Here is a 21,047-nt window from a genome sequence, read left to right on the forward strand (position 1 = left end):
GTTTACTCTAAAGAACGAGTAACACCATTTCAAAAATTGAGAACTGTTACAAAGACATTAGAGAAAAGCTTTTAATAAAAATACCAATAAAGAAGCCTGGCTCAGTGGCACCTGCAGTCCCAGTTACTTCAGAAGCTGAGGTGGGAGACCTGGTTGAGGCCAGGAGTTCAACATTAATACAGTAAGACCCCATCTCTTTTAAAAAAAATTGAAAAAACAAAATGAACTATAGATTTGATCAATTTTCTAAGATCAACAGAAAATATACAATTCCTAGGTGACTACAAGGATAATTAATTTAAGAAAAATAATTCCTAAAAACCAACCTCCAACTATATTCAACTCCTTTTTCAGAGTCCTAGAACATATTCAATTTTTATTAGACATTTATCAAGTATGGGAAACTTTTTACTTTACTTACTATTATATTTTTTGAGTCTCACAATGTTGCCCAGGCTGGAGTGCAGTGGCGTGATCTGGGCTCACTGCAATGTCCACACCCCAAGTTCAAGCGATTCTCCCACCTCAGCCTCCCAAGTAGCCGGGACTACAGGTGCCTGCCACCATGCCTGACTAATTTTTGTATTTTCAGTAGAGACAGGGTTTCACCCTGTTGGCCAGGCTGGTCTTGAATTCCTGACCTCAAGTGATCCACCTGCCTCAGCCTCCCAAAGTGCTGAGATTACAGGCGTGAGCCACGGTGCCTGGCTACTTTATTTTAGTTTTACAAAAATAATTCAAATTTTCCATCTGGACCATAATTGACTTTTGAATGAGTAAGTTATTTTTCCTGTTTTCACTGTTTCAGCATTTCTCACCTCTACTGAGGAAGCCAAGACGTGAGAAATCCAAGAATTTGGGAGTTGAAAAGAAACTTAAGACACAGTATCTTCAGTTTTTGCTCTCCACGGTTGCAGTTACCTACGGTATAGTACAATCAGATATTCTGGGGTAGGGGAGGATCCCCTTATTCATATAACTTATTGCAGCATATTGGTTTTTTAAAAATTTGCCCTTCTTGTCAGTAATAGAGTGTATTGTTGTAATTGTTCTATTTCATTTTTTAAATTAAATTAAAATTTTGAGACAGGGTCAGGCTGTTGCCCAAGGCTGTAGTGCAGTGGCATGATCATGGCTCACTTACGCAACTACGTAAAGGACCCAACATTGTCAACATTGTAAACTTGACCTCCCAAGTTCAAGCACTCCTCCCACCTCAGCCTCCTGGGTAGCTGGTACTACAGGCATGCACCACCATGTCTGGCTAATTTTTTGGTATTTTTTTATAGAAACAAGATTTCACCATGTTGCCTAGGGTGGTCTCGGATTCCTGGGTTCAAGCAAACTTCCTGACTGAGCTTCTCAAAACACTAGGATTACAGACATGAGCCACCTTGGCTGGCTGATTTCTTTTTCAAGACAACGTCATAGTTAAAGTTAAGTGTTAAGATTATAGGCGTGAACCACTATGCCCAGTCTTTTTCTAATTTATTATTATTGTTAATACTATGTCTAATTTAGAATTTAAACTTTATAGATACACATGTATAGGAAAAAATATTACCGTGTATATATCGGATTCAATACTGTATGTGGTTTCAGATATTCACTGAGGTTCTTGGAATGTATCCTCTGAGGTTAAAAACAGACTACTGTAGTTTACTTAATTAACTTCTGAGGATCAGAAAATCTCTAAAATCAGGTGGTATGACCAACTATAGTCCCTCAGTGTCCCTGAGGGATTGGTTCCAGGAACCATGCAAATACCAAAATCCACAGATGCTCAATTTCCTTACACAAAATGGTACAGTATCTGCATACAACCTATGCAAATCCTTTGGTATACTTAAAGCATCTCTAAATTACTTATAATACCTGATACAATGTACATAGTTGTATTGTTTTCATTCGTATTACTTGTATTGTTGGACCGTCATTCCATTTTTCTAATATTTTTGATCCACAGTTGGCTGAATTTGCAGATGCAGAGCCCACAGACACAGAGGTCTGACTTGTACTTTAATTCATCAAAAATGTTTATTGATTTAATTCAGTAAATGTTGAGTACCTACTACAGGCAAAGTCCTGATGGAGTTAGAGTTCCCATATACCAGACATGTGAAGAAACGTGCACACTAGAAATATTACCATACCATAATTTGCTTATCAGTCAAGCCCTGCTAAACTGTCACAAAATGATTTTTAAAAAGAATCATGCTCAAATGTTAGTTTTCACTGAACAGACTGATGGTAACAAAAAAAAAACAAAAGCAAAAACAGCTCTAGTCTGTATTTTCATTTCATTCAAACATTATGCAGCCTGAATCACTTTTATAATTGTCAGAGAAGAGACTGCAAGAAGGATCGAATACATACTGACTAATTTCATAGTTGTCTAGAGGGGAAGGGATGAGGGTTAACAGTTTTGCTTAGCTAATCATCTAGTCTGATTCATTTCTATCTTTATATAACCTCAAGGGAAAAAACGGTAGATAAATACATTTTAATTTTCCAATGTTCTAGAGACAGAAGCTGCTATTAGTACCACTGCTAAGGACCCAATCAAACAATCCCAATCTCTGGAGTTACAGCTTGAAATACATAAAAATAAATTTCTTAAGTGCACAGGCTGGAAACCCTGAACAAAAGCAGCAACCTGGTGTCCCCGTGTTGAATTGAGCTCAGAATACTATAAAAATCTAAGACTTTCACATAAAAATAAGCTGGAAGAAAAAAAAAAAAAGGATTGGCAACTAAATGACCAGATGTCAACAACCAGCTAGAGTTAACATTACCGACATTACCAAGTAATCAAAATCAAAATTACTTTGACCAGGAATCAAAATTACTTGTCCTGCTTTTCTGAATAACAACTATCCAGCTAAATATACCAATGGCATCCCCACTAGTACAGCCTTTGAAGCTCCTTGAGAGCAGCAAACTGTTCTTATATCTCTTCCTTCCAAAACAAAAACAGCATAGTATTCTAGACAAAGAAAATAAACTTAGAGTTAGTTGAGGATTCTAGAAACATAACTCAATATTCTCTTAAATACACAAGGAGGAAGTAGTTCAGATATTAACCTAACTTCTGTCTAAATACCCTTCTGTATATTCCACACATATTATCAGACTAATAGCTACAACCGACATTTAAAGACATCATCAAATGTAATGGGTAATTCTAGTTAAAAGCCAAAGTTAGGAATCTCAGATTTAAGATCATTTTCATAAAGAAATCATTACAGTAAACACAGAACAACTGACCTATTAGCATATAAGACAATAAATTTCAGTTTGATGACAATTTCTGTATTTTAAAAAGTAGAAAGAAATTATGGCTTAGCCTAATAATAAAACCTTTTTTTTTTTTTTTTTTGAGACAGGGTCTCGCTCTATGCCCAGGCTGGAGTGCAGTAGCGTGATCTCCACTCACTGCTACCTCCACTTTCCAGGTTTAGGCAATTCTTGTGCCTCAGCCTCCCAAGTAGCTGGAACTACAGGCACAGGCCACCAAGCCCGGCTACCTTTTGTACTTTTTGTAGAGATGGGGTTTCACCATGTTGGCCAGGCTGGTCTTAAACTCTGACTTCAAGTGATCTGTCTGCCTCAGCCTCCCAAAGTGCTGGGATTACAGGCGTAAGCCACCGAACCCGGCCCGAAATCCAATTTTTCATTAAAGCATTGCAACACAAAGTCTTCCAGTATCTGGATCCGCTTGTACCTTTCCTTGCCTTGTTTCACGTCCTCCCACCACCATCTTCTAGTGACTTCAATTCTGGGTTCTTGTCATTCCCCCACGTCCCATACCTCTGCGCATGCTGCTTCTTTTCCCTACTTGCCAAACTCTCATTCATTCTATAATGCCTTGCTCAAATATCACTCCTTTACTTAGGAAGCTGGGTATCCCCTCTCAACTTGTGTCCCGTACAAGGTGCCTGCCTCATAGTAGAAACTCTATAAACACTTATAAAATGAGCGGATGAATTAAATACCCGTATTTTGTCTGCTCTCGTTAATCAATTTATCAGATAATCCTGTTCATCTGCATTTGGTCAAGGAACTATATCATAGCTTCTTAGTAGGAAACAATTCATGCATTTAAACAAAAAACAAACAAACAAACAAACAAAAAGGCCGGGCTCACTGCTGTAATCGCAGCACTTTGGGAGGCCAAGGCGGGCGGATCACGAGGTCAGAAGTTCGAGACCAGCCTGGCCAGCATGGTGAAACCCTGTCTCTACTTAAAAAAAAAAAAAAAAAAAAATTAGCCGGGCACGGTGGCGGGCGCCTGTAATCCCAGCCACTCGGGAGGCTGAGGCAGAATTGCTTGAAGCCGGAGGCGGAGGTTGCAGTGGGACGAGATTGCACCACGCTACTCCAATCCAGCCTGAGCGACAGAGGGAGACTCCGTCTCAAACAAAACAAAACAAAACTCCAGTATCTACCTACAGTGTTTGATACTAAGTAATCCAATGTGCTGGTTCTGGTAAAATAAAATAGTTGGTTCCAATAAATACAATAGTTAAGTTTTACAAATCAATCTAATAAAACGCGCTAACAGTGTTTGTCATAGTTATACAAATGCTTGCTGCTAAACATGTTCAGAATTTCTTAAATTACGTGAAAAAACCGCAGAACTAATATTAATGATAACCTTTTGTTGACTACCTCTAATATCTCTGGTTATAAACAAGTACAGGTACATGTTGATAATGTGTTCACATTAGGTATGTTACAATGGATTTTATGAATTCTGATTTTGACTCAATGTTCCTTTAACTGTACCGGTAAAAGTTAAGTGAACTCCTAATGCAATGAAAACACAGCACAACACTGGTTTCTAATTACCATTAGCTTAACACTAGTAAAAAATGTCCAGCACCTAGTACAATATGCACAGTGTCATAGAGAATAGAATTCTTTTGCTTACATGCAAATCCATACCAACACCATACATTTTGAAATTTTAAATATATTAGGGGACTATCTAAAAATGTAAAGTTCAAATTAAGAAATCTTCTATTTTCCTGGAATACTCGCACTATTTTAACAGCTTTCGTCTGGGAAAGTGGTGTCTTCAGGGCAAATGTACGCACTACGTAATACAAAGAGGTCTGGTCAGTTTACGACTCTTAACAGAGAGGCAGATTCAAATTGAAACCTCTGGTATAATGGGCCTGAGGCCATTTTGAGAAATAAGGGGGACTGACTGTTAGAACAGACTGACGCGTAAATCCCGCCCAGAAAAAGACGGCTTTCAAGTCCCTTCCTTGTAGAGGTGTGAAGGTGAAAGGTACCGAAAGCGGTTTTAATTGCGAGAGGGAACGGAAATGAGCTGTAAAGGCTACTTTAACGACAAATCTCTTCCCTTGCTATGGCTCCAGGAGACCGACCCTAGTTCTTTCCCAAACTGATTACCAGAACCTTCCATTAAATTGTGTGAAACTACCTGCGCTTTATCCCCTGGAAGAGGATCTTCATCTCGAGGAAAAGGGGAGGCTAAGCTAGCTCGCTGGCGACACACGAGTGCCGCAGAAGCGGGAGAAAGACTTCAGGCCTTCTTTGCGTAGCACGCGTCGGGGTTCTAAGTGGATTACACACCAAGAACACAAAACTGAGTTCTGGTCTCTAATCTTTATTACCAACAAGGGGAAACGTGTCTCCTCACATTTCAGCCCGGAAGGACACCTCTTTCCTCTTCCTCATGCGCTAAAGGGTAGCGGCCTACTCAGTCAGCGGCCAATTACCGTGAGCTTTCGGGATTCCGCCGCGCGGTCCACACTTACCTGCCGGGCTCTCTGCAATGCATCTTTGAAAGCGTCGTTAACTCCTCCACCACCACCGCCGCCACCGCCGCCACCAGCTGAGCCAGAAGACGGTGGAGGCACTGTTGAATAGTCTGCCATGGTTACACTACGCTAGCCGCTGCCGCCCGTTCAGAGACTTCCTCTCAGCTAACAGCTAAGAAAGAAAGAAAATGGCGGCCGTCGAAGCTGTATCACATTCTTGCGCGACCATCGTGCCGTAAAGGGGTGGAGACTGAAGGAACGAAATCTCGCGATGTTTCCGAGGCAACGCGCTAGTGTGGGGCTAGGGCTGAGAAAGAACGACAGAAACAGAGACGTCGCGAGAATTAGGTTTAAGATTTCGCGAGAATAGGGTTTCTTTTGGCGCCTCCTCTCCGCGCGTTCTTGCGGTGAGGCTGGGTAATTGTTCCTGCAGGGTGGAGGGTGACAGTGGCCAGTTGACAGCGAGTGGGATTGGGTGGTGGGAATCCTGAAGAAAAGGTTGTTTCTTACCGGTCGCTGCCTCAGGGAGGTAGTGCGGTAGAATTTTCCGCCATGGGTCATTCTCGGTGTCCGCGGGGAAGGGCGTGACAGCGACGGGCGTGACGGCGACGCAACAGTGTCTCGAGAGCGCTGCCGCCCGGAGGGCGCCTGGAGAAGCGCTTGCGAGACGCCGCGCGGTGATGCTCCCGAAAACGTCTACCCGGCCTAGCGGGAACCCAGCATGATTTTCAGGGTAGTAAAGTGTCCCTGTATTTTACTTCCAGGCTGTCAGATTTTTGACTTTTATCACGAGGGGGGTGTTGAATTCAGGCTGGAAGCCTGTTAGTTCTCGACCATATTTTAAGTTTTTGTTTAAAATAATGTAGATGAGGCTCTAAAAATATGGCTGCCCTTTTCTTTATCCAAAAACGTGATTGTTCTTAAAGTTCAGTGTTAGCCAGATTTAGTAACCTAGTATTTGTACGTGTCCATGGCCATTTTTGTTAAGGTTGTTTGTTTGTTTTTGTTTTTTTTTTTTTTTTGAGACAGAGTCTTGCTCTGTTGCCTCGGCTGGAGTGCAGTGGCGCGGACTCGGCTCACTGCAGCCTCCGCCTCCTGGGTTCAAGCGATTTTCCTACTTAAGCCTCCCGAGTACCTGGCACTACAGGTGCCCGCCACCACGTCCGGCTAATTTTTTGTATTTTTAGTAGAGACGGGGTTTCACCGTGTTAGCCAGGATGGTCTCGATATCCTGACCTCGTGATCCACCCGCCTCAGCCTCCCAAAGTGCTGGGATTACAGGCGTGAGCCACTGCGCCCGGACTATTAAGGTCTTTTAAGTTAAGAACAGCATTGTTTCTTGGCCAAAATAGATTTTGTAGCTTCTTAGGCGTAGTTTCTCCCACCCCAGCTTGTGGGTATTCAAATGTAAGGTAAACTTCTGAATTGTCATCACAGGACTAGGTATATGTGTGTGTGTGTGTAAATTGGTATTTTATCTTATGTACTTAAGTTACCAAGTAATTTCAGACATTTCTTCAGACTTTCTCCAACATATCGTGGCAGTTTACTGTGTTAATAGTAGTAAGTTCCAGGAATCGTTACGATACTTACTATTGAGTATATCACAGTGACTATTTTTCCAAAATTATTTCTATTTAAATAACAAAGAATGAGGTAAAATGAACTTTCTCAACTTTGTGGCATTTGTGGCATTATTTGGTTAGGTCTAAAAAAAATTCTTTTTCAGCAGCTCTTAAGAGTAATTGTGAGAAATATATGCTGCATTCTTTCTGAAAACCTAAAAGTAATGTGTTCATTTGCTCAAGCACCAAAATAGCAGTTAATATGCTTGTAGATACAGGTGAGCCATCATTTCCCTTTAATCAGCTTTTAATGCAGTCGTATTCATTTATATCTGTGATGATCTCTTTCAGTGTTCATGGCCATTCCTATAAATTTTGGTGGGATTTCCTTTTGAAAAATCAGTGCATGTATGGGACTACAGATCTAATCATAATATATAGAAAAACAGTAAAAGCAGTGTTGGGTGTATAGCTGAGTAGAAATTTTCCAGTTGTATTTTGAGAATGTCTTGATTTTTTCATATTTTATTAATTAGGCAATACAGTCAGACCTTTGGATCAATGTAATTTACCACAGTGCTGTAATTTACCCTCAAAACAAATTTATGTGTGTCGCAATTTATTTTAGTTATCATTGAATATTGAAAAATATGTAAGGACCTCAATTTTTTTTTTTTTTTTAAATGCTCGCTCCGTGGCCCAGGCTGGAGTGCAGTGGCGCGATCTTGGCTCACTGAAACCTCGGCCCCCCCAGGTTCAAGAGATTCTCGCACCTCAGCCTCTGGAGTAGCTGGGATTACAGGTGTGCACCACCATGCCCGACTAATTTTTTTTTGAGACAGAGTCTCGCCCTGTTGCCCAGACTGGAGTGCAGTGGCATGATCTCGGCTCACTGTAACCTCCACCTCCTGGCTTCAAGCAGTTCTTCTGTGTCAGCCTCCCGAGTAGCTGGGATGACAGGCACCCACCACTACGCCCAGCTAATTTTTGTATTTTTAGTAGAGACAGTGTTTCACCGTGTTGGCCAGGCTGGTCTCAAACTCCTGACCTTGTGATCCATCTTCGGCCTCCCAAAGTGCTGGGATCACAGGTATGAGCCACCGCACCCGGCCAGAATGAAATTCTTGATAGGTTAATCTTTTGGAAAAATTAATGCTTGAGATAAAGGTTCTTTGTGAAAACATAAATAAATTCTGCTTTTTAGGACCTCTTCAGTGAAGCTGGGAGGAATATTTGGGGGGTTGCTAAGGTGTCATTCCAAACTTTTTCAGTGTTCTTCAAATCTAATAAAAGAACAAACATCTTTACTGTATTATGCAAAAGGCCTTTTTGAATATTAATGGAGCATTTGTTTGGTTACTCCACACATTCATTGCCAGGATCTGTCCTTTGACTATGATCATGGCAGACATAACAGGGCATCATAGGATATATAGAAAATAGATTATTAATTTTTAGAGAGAAATTTAGAGCTCTTCACCTCTTCTTGTAAGACATAACACTCCCAGCTTCCTATTACTTTAATAATGTTAGATTGAAAGTTTGGGACTCCTGAAAGCATCTAAATTAAATAACTGGCCTTATCATCCAGTTCTTAATTGAGTTTAGCTTATTCCATAGCATACATTATAATAATTTATAATAAAGCTGCTATATACAAATATGCACTAATATACTTGTAATTTCCTGTAAATTGATCCTATACTTATCTCCCAGATGTTTCCAAATCTGTGTCTGCACAACTACCTACAAAACTTTGGTTTTGCATGTTGCCTCAAAAACAAAATGTCTAAAATTCACGTAGGTACTGTTCTTATTCTCCCTTTTTTTGTGGTCAAAACATTTGTTGTTTCTTTTCCTATTGGATCATATATTTAGATAATCAGTTCTTCTATTACATTTATCTTTTTCATTAACCTTTAGCTAAATAAAAAAATCCCGATTAAAAATAGTCTTTTTTCATGAAACTTAACCTGACTAACCAATTGCAGCGACCTTTTATTTATTCAGTGGTTACCCACATCGGCTACAGGGAGCTTTTAAAAAATATGAAAGGTGGGCCGGGCATGGTGCCTCACGCCTGTAATCCTAGCACTTTGGGAAGCCGAGGCGGGTGGATCACCTGGGTCAGGAGTTCAAGACCAGCCTGGCCAACATGGTAAAACCCCCGCTCTACTAAAAATACATTAGTCGGGCATGGTGGCTGGTGCCTGCAATCCCAGCTACTCGGGAGGCTGAGGCAGGAGAATTGCCTGAACCCGGGAGGCCGACCTTGTAGTGAGCGGAGATCGCACCACTACACTCCATCCTGGGTGACAGACCAAGATTCTGTCTCAAAAAAAAGAAAGAAAGAAAGGTTAGCCCTAACTCCTGCTCCCAGAAACTGATTTAATTGGTCTATATTTGAATCTGTAAAAGCTTCCTGGGTTAATTAATCCTAAAGTGCAGACACATTTGAGAACCGCTGAAATGCACAAGTGTACAAGCTCTGGCTGACTTTCGCTTATTTTTAATGGGTTGCGGTTTGTTTCTAGTTAGGGGTATATAGTCTTGAGATGAATTCGGAGTCTAGAAACATCTTTTTTTAAACTGTTAAAATAATTAAATGGGAAGTGATTAGACTGAGGTACCTCCAGTGCCCTGTCTTCCTACATAAGCAAACCAAAACCTAACTCAATGTAAACTGTCTTAACCAATCAGAAACTGCCCATTAATCTTTAACTAGAGACTTTTCACTGGATCAGTCCAAATCAGACTATTGCTCCACTTTAATCAAATGTTTTGCCTTGTTTCTGCATTCATCCTATGAAAGTCCTTCCTATCCCTTTAGCCCTAAGCCGTTGAACTACTTTTAATTGGGACATGTCCTATTCACGAATCAATTGAAAGTTTTTCTTTTAACTGGACTAACTCAAACTTTTTGTTAGCTAGACTAAGGCAGAGTTTCTTAACAAAAAGGTCACCAGCATCAAGAGTGCTTTTTAGAAATGCAGATACCTTAGCCCTACCTGGACCTACTGAATCATGTTTTGGAGAATCTATATTTCTTTCTTTTTTTTTTTAGAAAGTAAGCATCATAGTCGATTCTACTCATCAAGATTTGAAAACTACCCTTTTACACAAAGCATATTTAATATTTGAGGAATTAAAGTGAATTAAATTTTGTTTCCCTGGCTAGACTGTAGTAAATGTTATGAATACAGAAATTTTGTCCTCTCCCTTTTCCCCTCTGTGTAAAAGAGGGCTGGTCAAGGACCGGGTCTTATTCTTTGGTTTGCCCAGTATGCTTTTATGTTGGTAAAAGTTAAATAAATATCAAGTTGAATTACTTATTCCACTTAACATTTTCCTATAAAGCTACATATGATTATGAATGTGGAGGGCCTTTAAGGCCAGATGGCACTGAAGGGTAGCTTCACACAAACTTTTCTTAGAATATCAGTCTTAGAAAGACCTTGAAGGTAATCTCGCCCATTTGTTTCATTTCATGTTAGAGGAAACTAACACAGATTGCTGAGTGCCTTCTACAAAGTGCCAAGATTAATTGCAGAGCCAAGACTAGATTCCTAATCCAGTGCTCTTTTATTTTGTGAAATACCTTCTATATGAAGCATCGGTGTTTGGGTTGGAGGTTTTCTGCTTCTTAGGTACAAGAGGAAGAAGAATCTGTACAGAACCAAAAACGTCTTAATTTTTATAATCAGGATGTCTACCTTTACTGACAGCGTTTCCTTCTGAAAATAGGTTATTGAAAGATAAGGATCTTTGCCAGTGAAATCCTTAACTGGAAGTGGGTGGGTTCGAGATACAAGACTCATTTGGTATAACAATTTTGTTGTTTTTTAGTGGAACTTTGCTTCTCTGTTCTGACATTTCCATGTCTCTATTTATAGCAGTGATCTCTTTGGAATTTGCCTTCTGATTCCATTTGTTCTTTTATGTTGCTTCATATTAACTGATATTTTCACTTCATTTAAAAAAATATTTGAAGGGACATGTACTTAAGAAAAAGGAATTAATTTTTTTTAGAAGAAACATCTGGAGGTACTGTTTTTCTGTGATTTATCATAATCATTGTATGCCAGGTTATCTAATTGTAGCAATAATACAAATACTAATTTTTCAAGCAAGAATGGTAATTTAAAAAAATTTAAGTGCTTGTTAAGCTTTAAACTCCTTTTATCCAGGACAGATATTACCTTTAGATTCTTAGCAGCCTTGCTCCTTAACTATGCACTTTGATATAAATGAAGATTGAGAGGTTTTACTTAGAGCCTTTAAGTGGTAGTAAACTGTCAAGGGCAGGAGCTATCTTATTTACCTTTGAGATGAAAATAATGCCTGGCATCTAGTAAGTCCTAATTAATCTATTCATTTATTCAATTCAACAAGAATTCTGGGCATTGTTCTAAGTGCTAGAGCTACAGTAGTAAACAAAATAGACATATATCTCACCGTCTTGTCTTGAGCATGCTAGTGAGTGAAGGTGGAATGAAACCATGGATCACTTTGCAGAGACTCCCTATTGTTTTCAGACAATTGTTTGTATCAGTCTAAGCAATAATAGCCTGTAGCTTATTAAGCAATGGTTTGAAGAGTCAGAATGGGAGAAGCTGATCAGATAGATTATTCATTCATCAAATATTTAATTTCCTAGTGTGTGTTAAATTATTTGAAACAAGCTCATGAATGTGAGCCATTGTCATCCTTATTGTCAGCCTGATTCTTTTGCTCTGTTTATATCTTGGGGTAAAGACTTCAAGCCTTTGGCCAGGTTACAGCTCGGGAACTTCATCTCAGATCACGTACCACTGAATCCCAAGTGCATAAAATAATGTGTGCCATGTAGTAAATATTACTGCATTAATCCTTAACTATTCAGAATGCGATTTCCTCACTACTTATGGCCACAGCCTGCATCTAGTCTTCATCCAGACAACTCAAACAATAAAAATCTTCAAGTCTGATATTCTGCTCAAGATGACCTCGTCAGTTTGTTTCCTAATGTACTTCTTCCATTCCTCTAGTCTTTTGACACTTCTCTTTTCTTTCCATCTCTTACTTGCTAGCTTTCCTTCTTTGCCAGTCACTTCAGTAATTCTCAACTCCCACTCCCCTTTGCCTTTTAGTAGTGTCCATTCTTTAAATCAACAACTCTTAATCAGTTCAAATAGACTTTGGAGTGAGATGAACTTCAAATCACCATTTGCTACTTCCGTGATCTTGCTAAATTCTTTAACCTTTTTTGAGTTTGTTTACTCTTTGGCACCCTAAGCATTATTTTGAAAATTAAATGAGATTATTGTATCCAGATACTTTTGACCACAAGTAATGAAAACCCTTTTTAAGTGGCTTAAATAATAACAAAAAATCCAGGGGTAGAGTGGCTCTAAGGCTGGTTGATTAGCAGCTTAACAATTAATGAGGTACCCATGTTTTTTTCATCTTTGCCCTCTACCATCCTCAGCTTCTTGACTTAACTCCCCTAATGATTGCATAATGGTTGCCACAGTTCCAGGTATCATGCAGTCATGATTGTTAAATGGAAGGGGAAAGTTTCTGCTACCAACCCTACCCTCCACCCCTGCCCACAACTGCCAATCTTATAGCCTTGTCTTGACCAGAGCTGAGTCACAGGCTTACTCTATATAAAGTGTCATACTGGCTTAGAATAATTAGGATCATCTCAAGGGTGAGGGAGAGGCCCCACTTTCCTAGTAATAGTTATCATTACTACTGCATTTGTGAATGCTAGGACTCAATCCTTGTGCCCTTTTACCCTATCAATGATTCTAGTAATTTCCTCTAGACTCATGGTTTTAAATATCACCTACACTCTTCACAAATTTTTGTCTTTTGTCTGGACTGCTGTGAATGCCAGACTCACATATCCAACTGCCTACTGGAATTTCCATGCATCTTATTTGTTTATTATTTTCTTAAGAGACAGGATCTCTATCCCTCAAACTGAAGTGCAGTGGTGCAATTATAGCTCACCACAGCCTTGAGCTTCTGGGCTCAAGTGATCCCCCTGCCTCAGCCTCCTGAGTAGTAGGACTACAGGCATGCATCAGCATACCTGGCTAATTTTTAAATTTTTTGTAGAGATGGGGTCTCACTATGTTGCCTAGACTGGTCTCAAACTCCTGGCCTCAAGCAATCCTCCTGCCTTGGCCTCCCAAAGTGCTGAGATTACCAGTTTGAGCCACTGCGCCTGGCCCCATGCATCTTTATTTTATATGTCCAATATTGAACTCCCCAGTTTCTCCCTTCTCCCCTCTCTATTTTAGTAAGTAGCAAATCTGTTCTCTGTTTGCTGAAGTTGAAAAACCTTGGTGTCATTATTGGTTTTTCCTCACATCCCCTGTCTGATTCACCAGGAAATCCTGTTGGCTCTACCTTTAAAATATATCCAGAAGTTCACCACTTCTCATCACCTCCACTGCTACATCGTGGGCCAAACCACCTGAATGTGTGTGTGTGTGTGTGTGTGTGTGTGTGTATATAAAACTAATTTTTTTTTCCAGAGACAGTGTCTCACTTTGTCACTCAGGCTTGAGTGCAGTGGTATAATCAGAGCTCACTGTAACCTCAAACTCCTGTGCTCAAGCAATCCTGCCTTGGCCTTCTGAGTAGCTAGAGTTACAGGCACGTGCCCACCATATCTGGCTGACATTTTTTATCTTTTGTAGAGGTGGAGTATCGTTATATTGCCCAGGCTAGTCTGAAACTCCTGGCCTCAAGGTATCTTCCTGCCTCAGCATCCCAAAGTGCTGAGATTACAGGTCTGAGCCACTGTGCCCATCAGTTCTTATTGGTCTTCCACCCTTGCCCACCATCTTTCCCACGCTCTTAAGAATCAAAGTGACCTATCAGTCTGCATAAAACTCTCCAATGGCATTGTATCTTCCCTCAGAATGTAAGTCAAAGTCCTTAGTGGCCTACAAGGCTCTGTATTGCATCTGTTATTTCTCTGATCATCTTTCAACCCCTTCACCATCTCTATCATTCTGACTCAGCCACCTTGCAGTTCCTCAAAGATGCCTTGCATTCCTTCACTTCTAGGCTTTGGTGTTTGATATTTCCCTCTATCCGATAAGTTCTAGCATAACGGATGCATAGCTTTCCTCCTTTCCGTTCAGATAGTGGTGCGAATATCATTTAATCTGAAATCATTTCTGGCCCCCCATCTAAATTTTTAATACCCTTATTTCCGTTTTCTGCTTTATTTTTCTTCTACCACTATCTAACACAACTCACAGTATTTAAAAATTTTTATCTCTCCCCCCACTAGAATGTACAGAGAATGAGGCAGGGATTTTTGTTCATACTGTATCCCTAGCACCTAGAAAGGTGCCTTGGCATATGAAAGGTCCGTAATAAAAATTTGTAAATAAATGAATGTTCATTCATGATGATTTCTGGTTTCAGCTGGGTCCTTAGTGGGATTTAGTAATTGTTTGTTTCTGATCAGCTGCTTCCCTATTTTCCATAACTGACATACTGAAATACCACCATTCTTATCAAACACCCTACTTTACTCTGAATCCTTAGCAGTGGATGTCCCCTGATCCCTCTCTTTTTAAACAGAGTATTGATACTGTATATGAATTTCTTTGTCTTCCTAGTCCTTTTACTTTCAAATTTATAAATTGTCGTCTATTTCCTTTTGATCTCAGAGCCCACCTCTAATTTTATTCAAGTCTCATCTGCTGGTACTCTTGGTATCAAATCTTATCTTTGAGATGTCATTTAAGCAATTACTTCTTTTATTAGATGTCTTATATGTTTTTAAATATCCTCCTCTATATTGTTTTCTTCTCTGGACTATCTTAAAACCTCCCTTATCCTTTCTTTGTTACACCACTATGTCCTTTACTTCAGACAGCTTTTTAGAAATATTTAAATTTACTATTTCATTTTCATTTCCCTCTTAATGGTCAATTTACTGCATTCTGGCTTCTACTTTTATTGGTCACAATTCTGTCTACCTCATAGAATTCTGAGAGACAATGAGGATACATGTGTTTTTAGAATAATGCTTGCACATTGTTAGTTTTTTTTGAGTGCTTACCAGGATTAACTATTACTACTGAAACCAAAATTGTTCTCACTCTTACAGATACTTTTCTATCATCTTTCTTTACTTTTCTATATCCTTCATGAAATAGTTTCTATCTTTTGGTTTTTGGACACTAGTGGTGTTAGGATGCCTTCAGCTTTAAGTAAGAGAATCTCTTAAGTCCAATGATAGGTAGTTCCAAGATTGATTTAGAGATGCAACACTATCATTGTGCTGGTTTTTGGAGAGTCAAAAATTAAATAAAATTTACCTTATATTGTCTTACATTTTAATGAGGTAGTTAGCCAGAGAAATAAGTAACTAGGAATGCAGTCTTAGGCAGCAAAACTTATCAACTATTGAAGTAGCGTAGATGAAGGGGTTATTAATAAGGTTACAGGAATGTTCACAGTAGAGCTTGTCTTTCCACTTCAAAAGTACTCTTCTTATATTCTAGACTTTCATTAGTAGCATAACTGTGCACACCTTTGTCAATCCAGAAATGGGCAGTCTGAAATCCTTCCTCTTCCCTACATCCAGCTGATGGGCAAATTATACAGATGCTATTTCTTACTACTTAATCCTACCTGTTGGTCTGTTTATATCATAGTCATCCTACTTTAGGTTTTTGTTATTACTCATCTCTTTGTGATTCATTCATTCAGTAAAAGTTTATTGAACAGCAATGTATTGTAAACACCTTGTTCTAGAAATAAAACAAGACCCCACTGGTTACAATCCAGTGGAAGGGCATTAAACACACAGATGGTTATATAAGGTGATGTGTAATACAGTGGAGATATGGGGGGAACTGTAGGAGCTCAAGTTCCGGGGAATCTAACCCAAATTTGGGCTTCACAGAAGCCCAACTACAGGGTGAGTCTCAAAGCAGGAGTAAGCTAGGTGAAGGGCTCCTGGAGTAGGGAAGAGGGAAATACACCTACACACATACCCTACTTGCTTTATATATAATAAATAATCACTTCAAAGGTATTAACTTTGGTGCCTGTGTACTTGTTAATGTTACTATTCAAAAACAATTTTTTTAACTGATTATGGTTAATGCAGAAGATTCTCAGTAATGATATTATTATACAGTTGTTTCTCATTATTTGTCAATTCTGTGTTTATGAATTTGCCTACTCACCTAAATGTATTTGTAACCCCAAAATGAATACTCAAAATGCTTTCAAGGTCATTTTTAGACATACGCATGTTCAGAGTGGCAAAAAATTTAAGAACTAGCTGAGCTTTGCACAGAGGCTCACATCTGTAATCCCACCACCTTAGAAGGCTGAGGCAGAAGGATTGCTTGAGGCCAGGAGTTCAAGACCAGCCTGGGCAACATAGTGCGACCCCTCCCACCATCTCTGTACAGAAAAAATGAACTAGCTGAGGTTGAACAAGTCAGTGCTCTGCCCTCATGTTTCAGCTCTCATACTTCTAAACCTCCTTTTCATGGTCCATTTAGTGCCACAGTTTTGTATTTTTGTGCTTTCTATTTTTTTTTATTGGTGACTTTACTATTTAAAATGGCCTCTAAGCATAGTGCTAAAGTGCTGTCTAGTGTTGCTGAGCACAAGAAGGCTGTGATGTGCCTTACAGAGAAAATTCGTGTTAGGTAAGCTTTATCAGGCATGAGTCATAGTTCTGTTGGCTATGAGTTCAATGTCAGTGAATCAACAATATATATTATTAAGGTGTCTTTAACAGAAATACACATAGAAGAGGTTATGTATTGATCAGTGATGAAATGTGACCAGACCCTGGCAGGAACCTAACCTGTATTTCCCTTAGGGGCGATGATTCAGTATTCTCTAATTTAGCATTCGGGATGACTTTATAGAACATAACCATGGCAAATGTTTTATAGAACATAACTATGGATTTTATAGAACATAACCATGGCAAATGTTTTATAGAACATAACTATGGGTTTTATAGAACATAACAAATAAGAATCAACTACTTCAGGGTAAATTTTGTTTTGGGAAATAACCAAAATCATTTATGACTAGAACCGATGAATTAGATGGGAATGGTCAAGGGGAACAATACAGAGGTATGATTATTAAAACAGTCTTTCTCTGCCTTTTAAAACATATGCCACCCTTTTTGATAAGCATCTCACCTCACACTTTAAATATTCTAATATATTCCCTTTAGCATTTATGTCCAGGTTGAGAATCAGCATGTAAGTTTCATTTTACCGTCGGACAAGCAAAAGCATGTTGACCTTTATTATTTTTTTTTGAGACAGAGTCTCTGTTGCCCAGGCTGGAGTGCAATGGTGCAATCTCAACTCACTACAACCTCTGTCTCCCAGGTGCAGGCGATTATCCTGCCTCAGCCTCCTGAGTAGCTGGAATTACAGGCATGTGCTACCACACCTGGCTAATTTTTGTATTTTTAGTAGAGACAGGGTTTCACCACGTTGGCCAGGCTGGTCTCAAACTCCTGACCTCAGGTCATCTGTCCGCCTCAGCCTCCCGAAGTGCTAGGATTGCAGGCTTGAGCCACTGCGCCTGGCGTATTTCTGAGTGTTTATTGTAAAAACTATAGTTTTTAAAGTTTGCTAGATGCAATAAAATTTTATCATGTTTAGTGCTTTATTTAGACTTTCCTCTCCCTCCAGTGAAGAATAATTTGTATAAAGCAGAAGTTGGCAAACGTTTCCTGGTAAGGGCCAGACGGTAACTATTTTAGGCCTTGTGGGCCATACAGTCTCTACTGCAACTACTCAGCTCTACCACTGTCTGGCAAAAGCAACAATAGACAGTACGTATTACTTTATGTAGTTACAGTATAAACTCCTTTTTCTTTTTTTTCTCTTTTTTGAGACGGAGTCTCACTCTGTTACCCAGGCTGGAGTGCAGGGGAACGATCTTGGCTCACTGCAACCTCCACCTCCCGGGTTTAAGCAATTCTCCTGCCTCAGCCTCCCAAGTAGCTGGGACTACAAGTGTGTGCCACCACATCTGGCTAATTTTTTTGTATTTTTAGTAGAGATGGAGTTTCACCATGCTGGCCAGGCTGGTCTTGAACTCCTGACTTCAATTGATCTGCCCTCCTTGGCCTTCTAAGGTGCTGGGATACAGGCTTGAGCCACCGTGCCTGGCCTAGTTATAGTATAAACTCCTTAATGGTAGGGACTATGTATTATACTGTTGTATCCTTCATGTTACATGTAATAGTATAGCACAGCGGGGTCTCAGTAATGGTTGGCTTGGTATGCTGATTTGACCTAGATAATAAAAAGGTTATATTTTTGAAATGTTAATAACTTGAACATTAAAACCCATCCATTTACAGTTAAATTATTTTAGAGATCCTATTTTTTTTCTCTTACTATAAATATCCTTCTTTAGACAGTTACAATAGTTCAAGCTCATGCATTTGGGATTAGGTAGTCAATGGCTGAATTTTATGGTAGTTGGTAAATGCTATAGGACATGTTGGCTTATTTATATAAATGTTCTAATACTTGTATTTGTTAGCCATTATTAAAGTCTTTGAATCATAGTTAAGTCTCCATGGTAGCAGTGGTTTGATGATTATGTCTTAATGGATGCAATATACTATAAAGATAATTCATAGTTAAAGTCTGGTACTGATTTAAATTAAATCATTTGAGAGGCCAGGCACAATGGCTCACACCTGTAATCCTAGCACTTTGGGAGGCTGAGGTGGGAAGATAGCTTCAGCCCAGGAGTTCAAGACTAGCCTGAGCAAAATAGGGAGACCCTGTATCTACAAAAGAAAGAAAGAAAAAAAAATAGCTAGCCATGGTGGCACATGCCTGTAGTCCCAGCTATTTGGAAGGCTGAGTTGGGAGGACTGCTTGAGCCCCAGAGGCTGAAACTCCAGTGAACCATAATCAAACCACTGCACTCTAGCCTGGGTGACAGAGCAAGACTGTCTCAAAAAAAAAAAAAAAAAAAAGAAAAAAATTATTCGAGAATTGTAAACAATTAGCTGAACAAACTTGCTAAATAATCTGTTGCAGTCTTGACTAAGAGCCTAATAGTTCAGTGAAACAGCTGCATATCCTCTCCTCCTGCCTTATCTCTTGGGCTACAGACATTTTTTTTCTCTGTACTCCTTAAACTCTCTCTCTGTCTCTCTTTTTTTTTTTAAACTACTCTCCTTTTTCTCATGAGCCAGTTAAGGTAACATCTCAGGCCACATATAAGAAAAGAGTATGAGAAGAGACATTTTAGAAAACATAAAAGTGAAAATCACATAGATTCCTCATTTCCTAGTGTTGCTTTTACAGTTAAACATTGTGAAAGTATATGTCAACTAAGTGTGTGTAAATCCATTCCTACTACTTTAAGTGTAAAGTATTATTTTGAAAAAAATGCTCACATCTTTTATATAGATGAACGATGTAATACTATTTTATAAGTAAAAATGAACATCTTTTTCGAGTTTACCTGTTAAGACTTTATTTACCCTAAGTGTGCATGTGAGAGGTATGTATATGTGGTATACTTGGGCTGAGGTTCACAGGCTGAGGTTTCTGAAAAACTGGATTATAACACTACTGACTAGAAGGAACCGCTAGATCTGCACTGTCCAACACAGTAGCCACTAGCCACATGAGGCTGTTAAGCTACTGAAATGTACCTATCTGAATTGAGGTCAAAGTGTAAAATACGTACTGTATTTCAAATATTTAGTACAAAAAATAAAGAATGTAAAGTGTTTCATTGATAATTTGTATTTTGATTAAATGCTGCAATTATAATATTTTGGATTTACTAGGTTAAATAAAATACATTATTAAAATTAATTTCACGTTTCTTTTTACTTTTAAAATATAGTTTCTAGAAATGTGGCTTGCGTTTGTAGCTTGCTTTATATTTCTGTTGGACAGCACTGGTCTAAATAGTGTGATCTTTCAACACAGGAAAAGTGTTATAATGAAATATTAGTTTATAAAGACCCATTTGAAATGATCTAGAAACTCTGTAGCTCTTTTTTTAACTTTTTGGCTAATACGGTGTTTTTGGTTTTGTTTTTTCGTTTTGAGACAGTCTTGCTCTGTTGCCCAGACTTGAAGTGCAGTGACGTCGTGATCATGGCTCATTGCAGCCTCAACTCCCTGGGCTCAAGTGATCCTCCTGCCTCAGCTGCCCAAGTAGCTAGGACTATAGGTGCATGCCACCACACCTGGCTAATTTGTTTTATTTTTTGTAGATACGAGGTCTCACTATGTCGCTCAGCTGGTCTTGAACTACTAGACTCAAGTGATCCTTTTGCCTTGGCCTCCTAAAGTACTGGGATTATAGGTGTGAGCTATCATCCTGGGCCTAACTCAGTGTTTAAAATCAGTGTAAAGAACACTTCATTTTAAATTAGCCAGGTGTTGTGGCACATGCCTGTAGTCCCCGCTACTTGGGAGGCTGAAATAGGAGAATCACTTGAACTCGGGAGGTGGAGGTTACAGTGAGCCCAGACTGTGCCATTGCACTCCAGCCTGGGCAACAGAGAGTCTGTCTCAAAAAACAAAAAAAACCTCTTTCTTTTAAATTATTTCAGAATGCCAGAAAAGTATATTAGCTCACTGTACATTCACTAGTCATTAGCAAGCTTTTAAGGACTTCTTGTAAAAGAGGGTAAGAA

At 39.2% G+C, this 21,047-nt stretch overlaps 2 protein-coding genes across 22 annotated transcripts in view; one reads left to right on the top strand and one right to left on the bottom strand.

Moving 5' to 3' along the window:
• Positions 1-6,094, bottom strand: part of FUBP1 (far upstream element binding protein 1) — a 39,674-nt gene extending 33,580 nt beyond the window's left edge. For 9 of the 17 annotated variants that reach the window (XR_002524267.2, XR_649635.3, XR_649657.3 and 6 more), the window contains exon 1: positions 5,790-6,029. Coding sequence is in view for 9 of the 17 variants with exons in the window: in XM_021943226.2 (XP_021798918.1) it covers positions 5,790-5,909 (120 nt within the window). In the remaining 8 variants the exon portion in view is untranslated. Of the gene's footprint in view, positions 1-5,789 lie in introns of all 17 variants that reach the window. The other 8 variants (XR_649647.3, XR_002524263.2, XR_002524264.2 and 5 more) reach the window with 3 other exon arrangements.
• DNAJB4 (DnaJ heat shock protein family (Hsp40) member B4) overlaps positions 6,068-21,047 on the top strand; it is a 36,841-nt gene continuing 21,861 nt past the window's right edge. For 2 of the 5 annotated variants that reach the window (XM_017962788.3, XM_009211367.4), the window contains exon 1: positions 6,219-6,525. The gene's annotated coding sequence lies outside the window, so the exon portion shown is untranslated. Of the gene's footprint in view, positions 6,526-21,047 lie in introns of all 5 variants that reach the window. The other 3 variants (XM_017962798.1, XM_021943300.1, XM_009211370.1) reach the window with 3 other exon arrangements.

The sequence above is a fragment of the Papio anubis genome, chromosome 1 (genome assembly GCF_008728515.1).
Source record: "Papio anubis isolate 15944 chromosome 1, Panubis1.0, whole genome shotgun sequence".
Taxonomy (NCBI): Eukaryota; Metazoa; Chordata; class Mammalia; order Primates; family Cercopithecidae; genus Papio; species Papio anubis.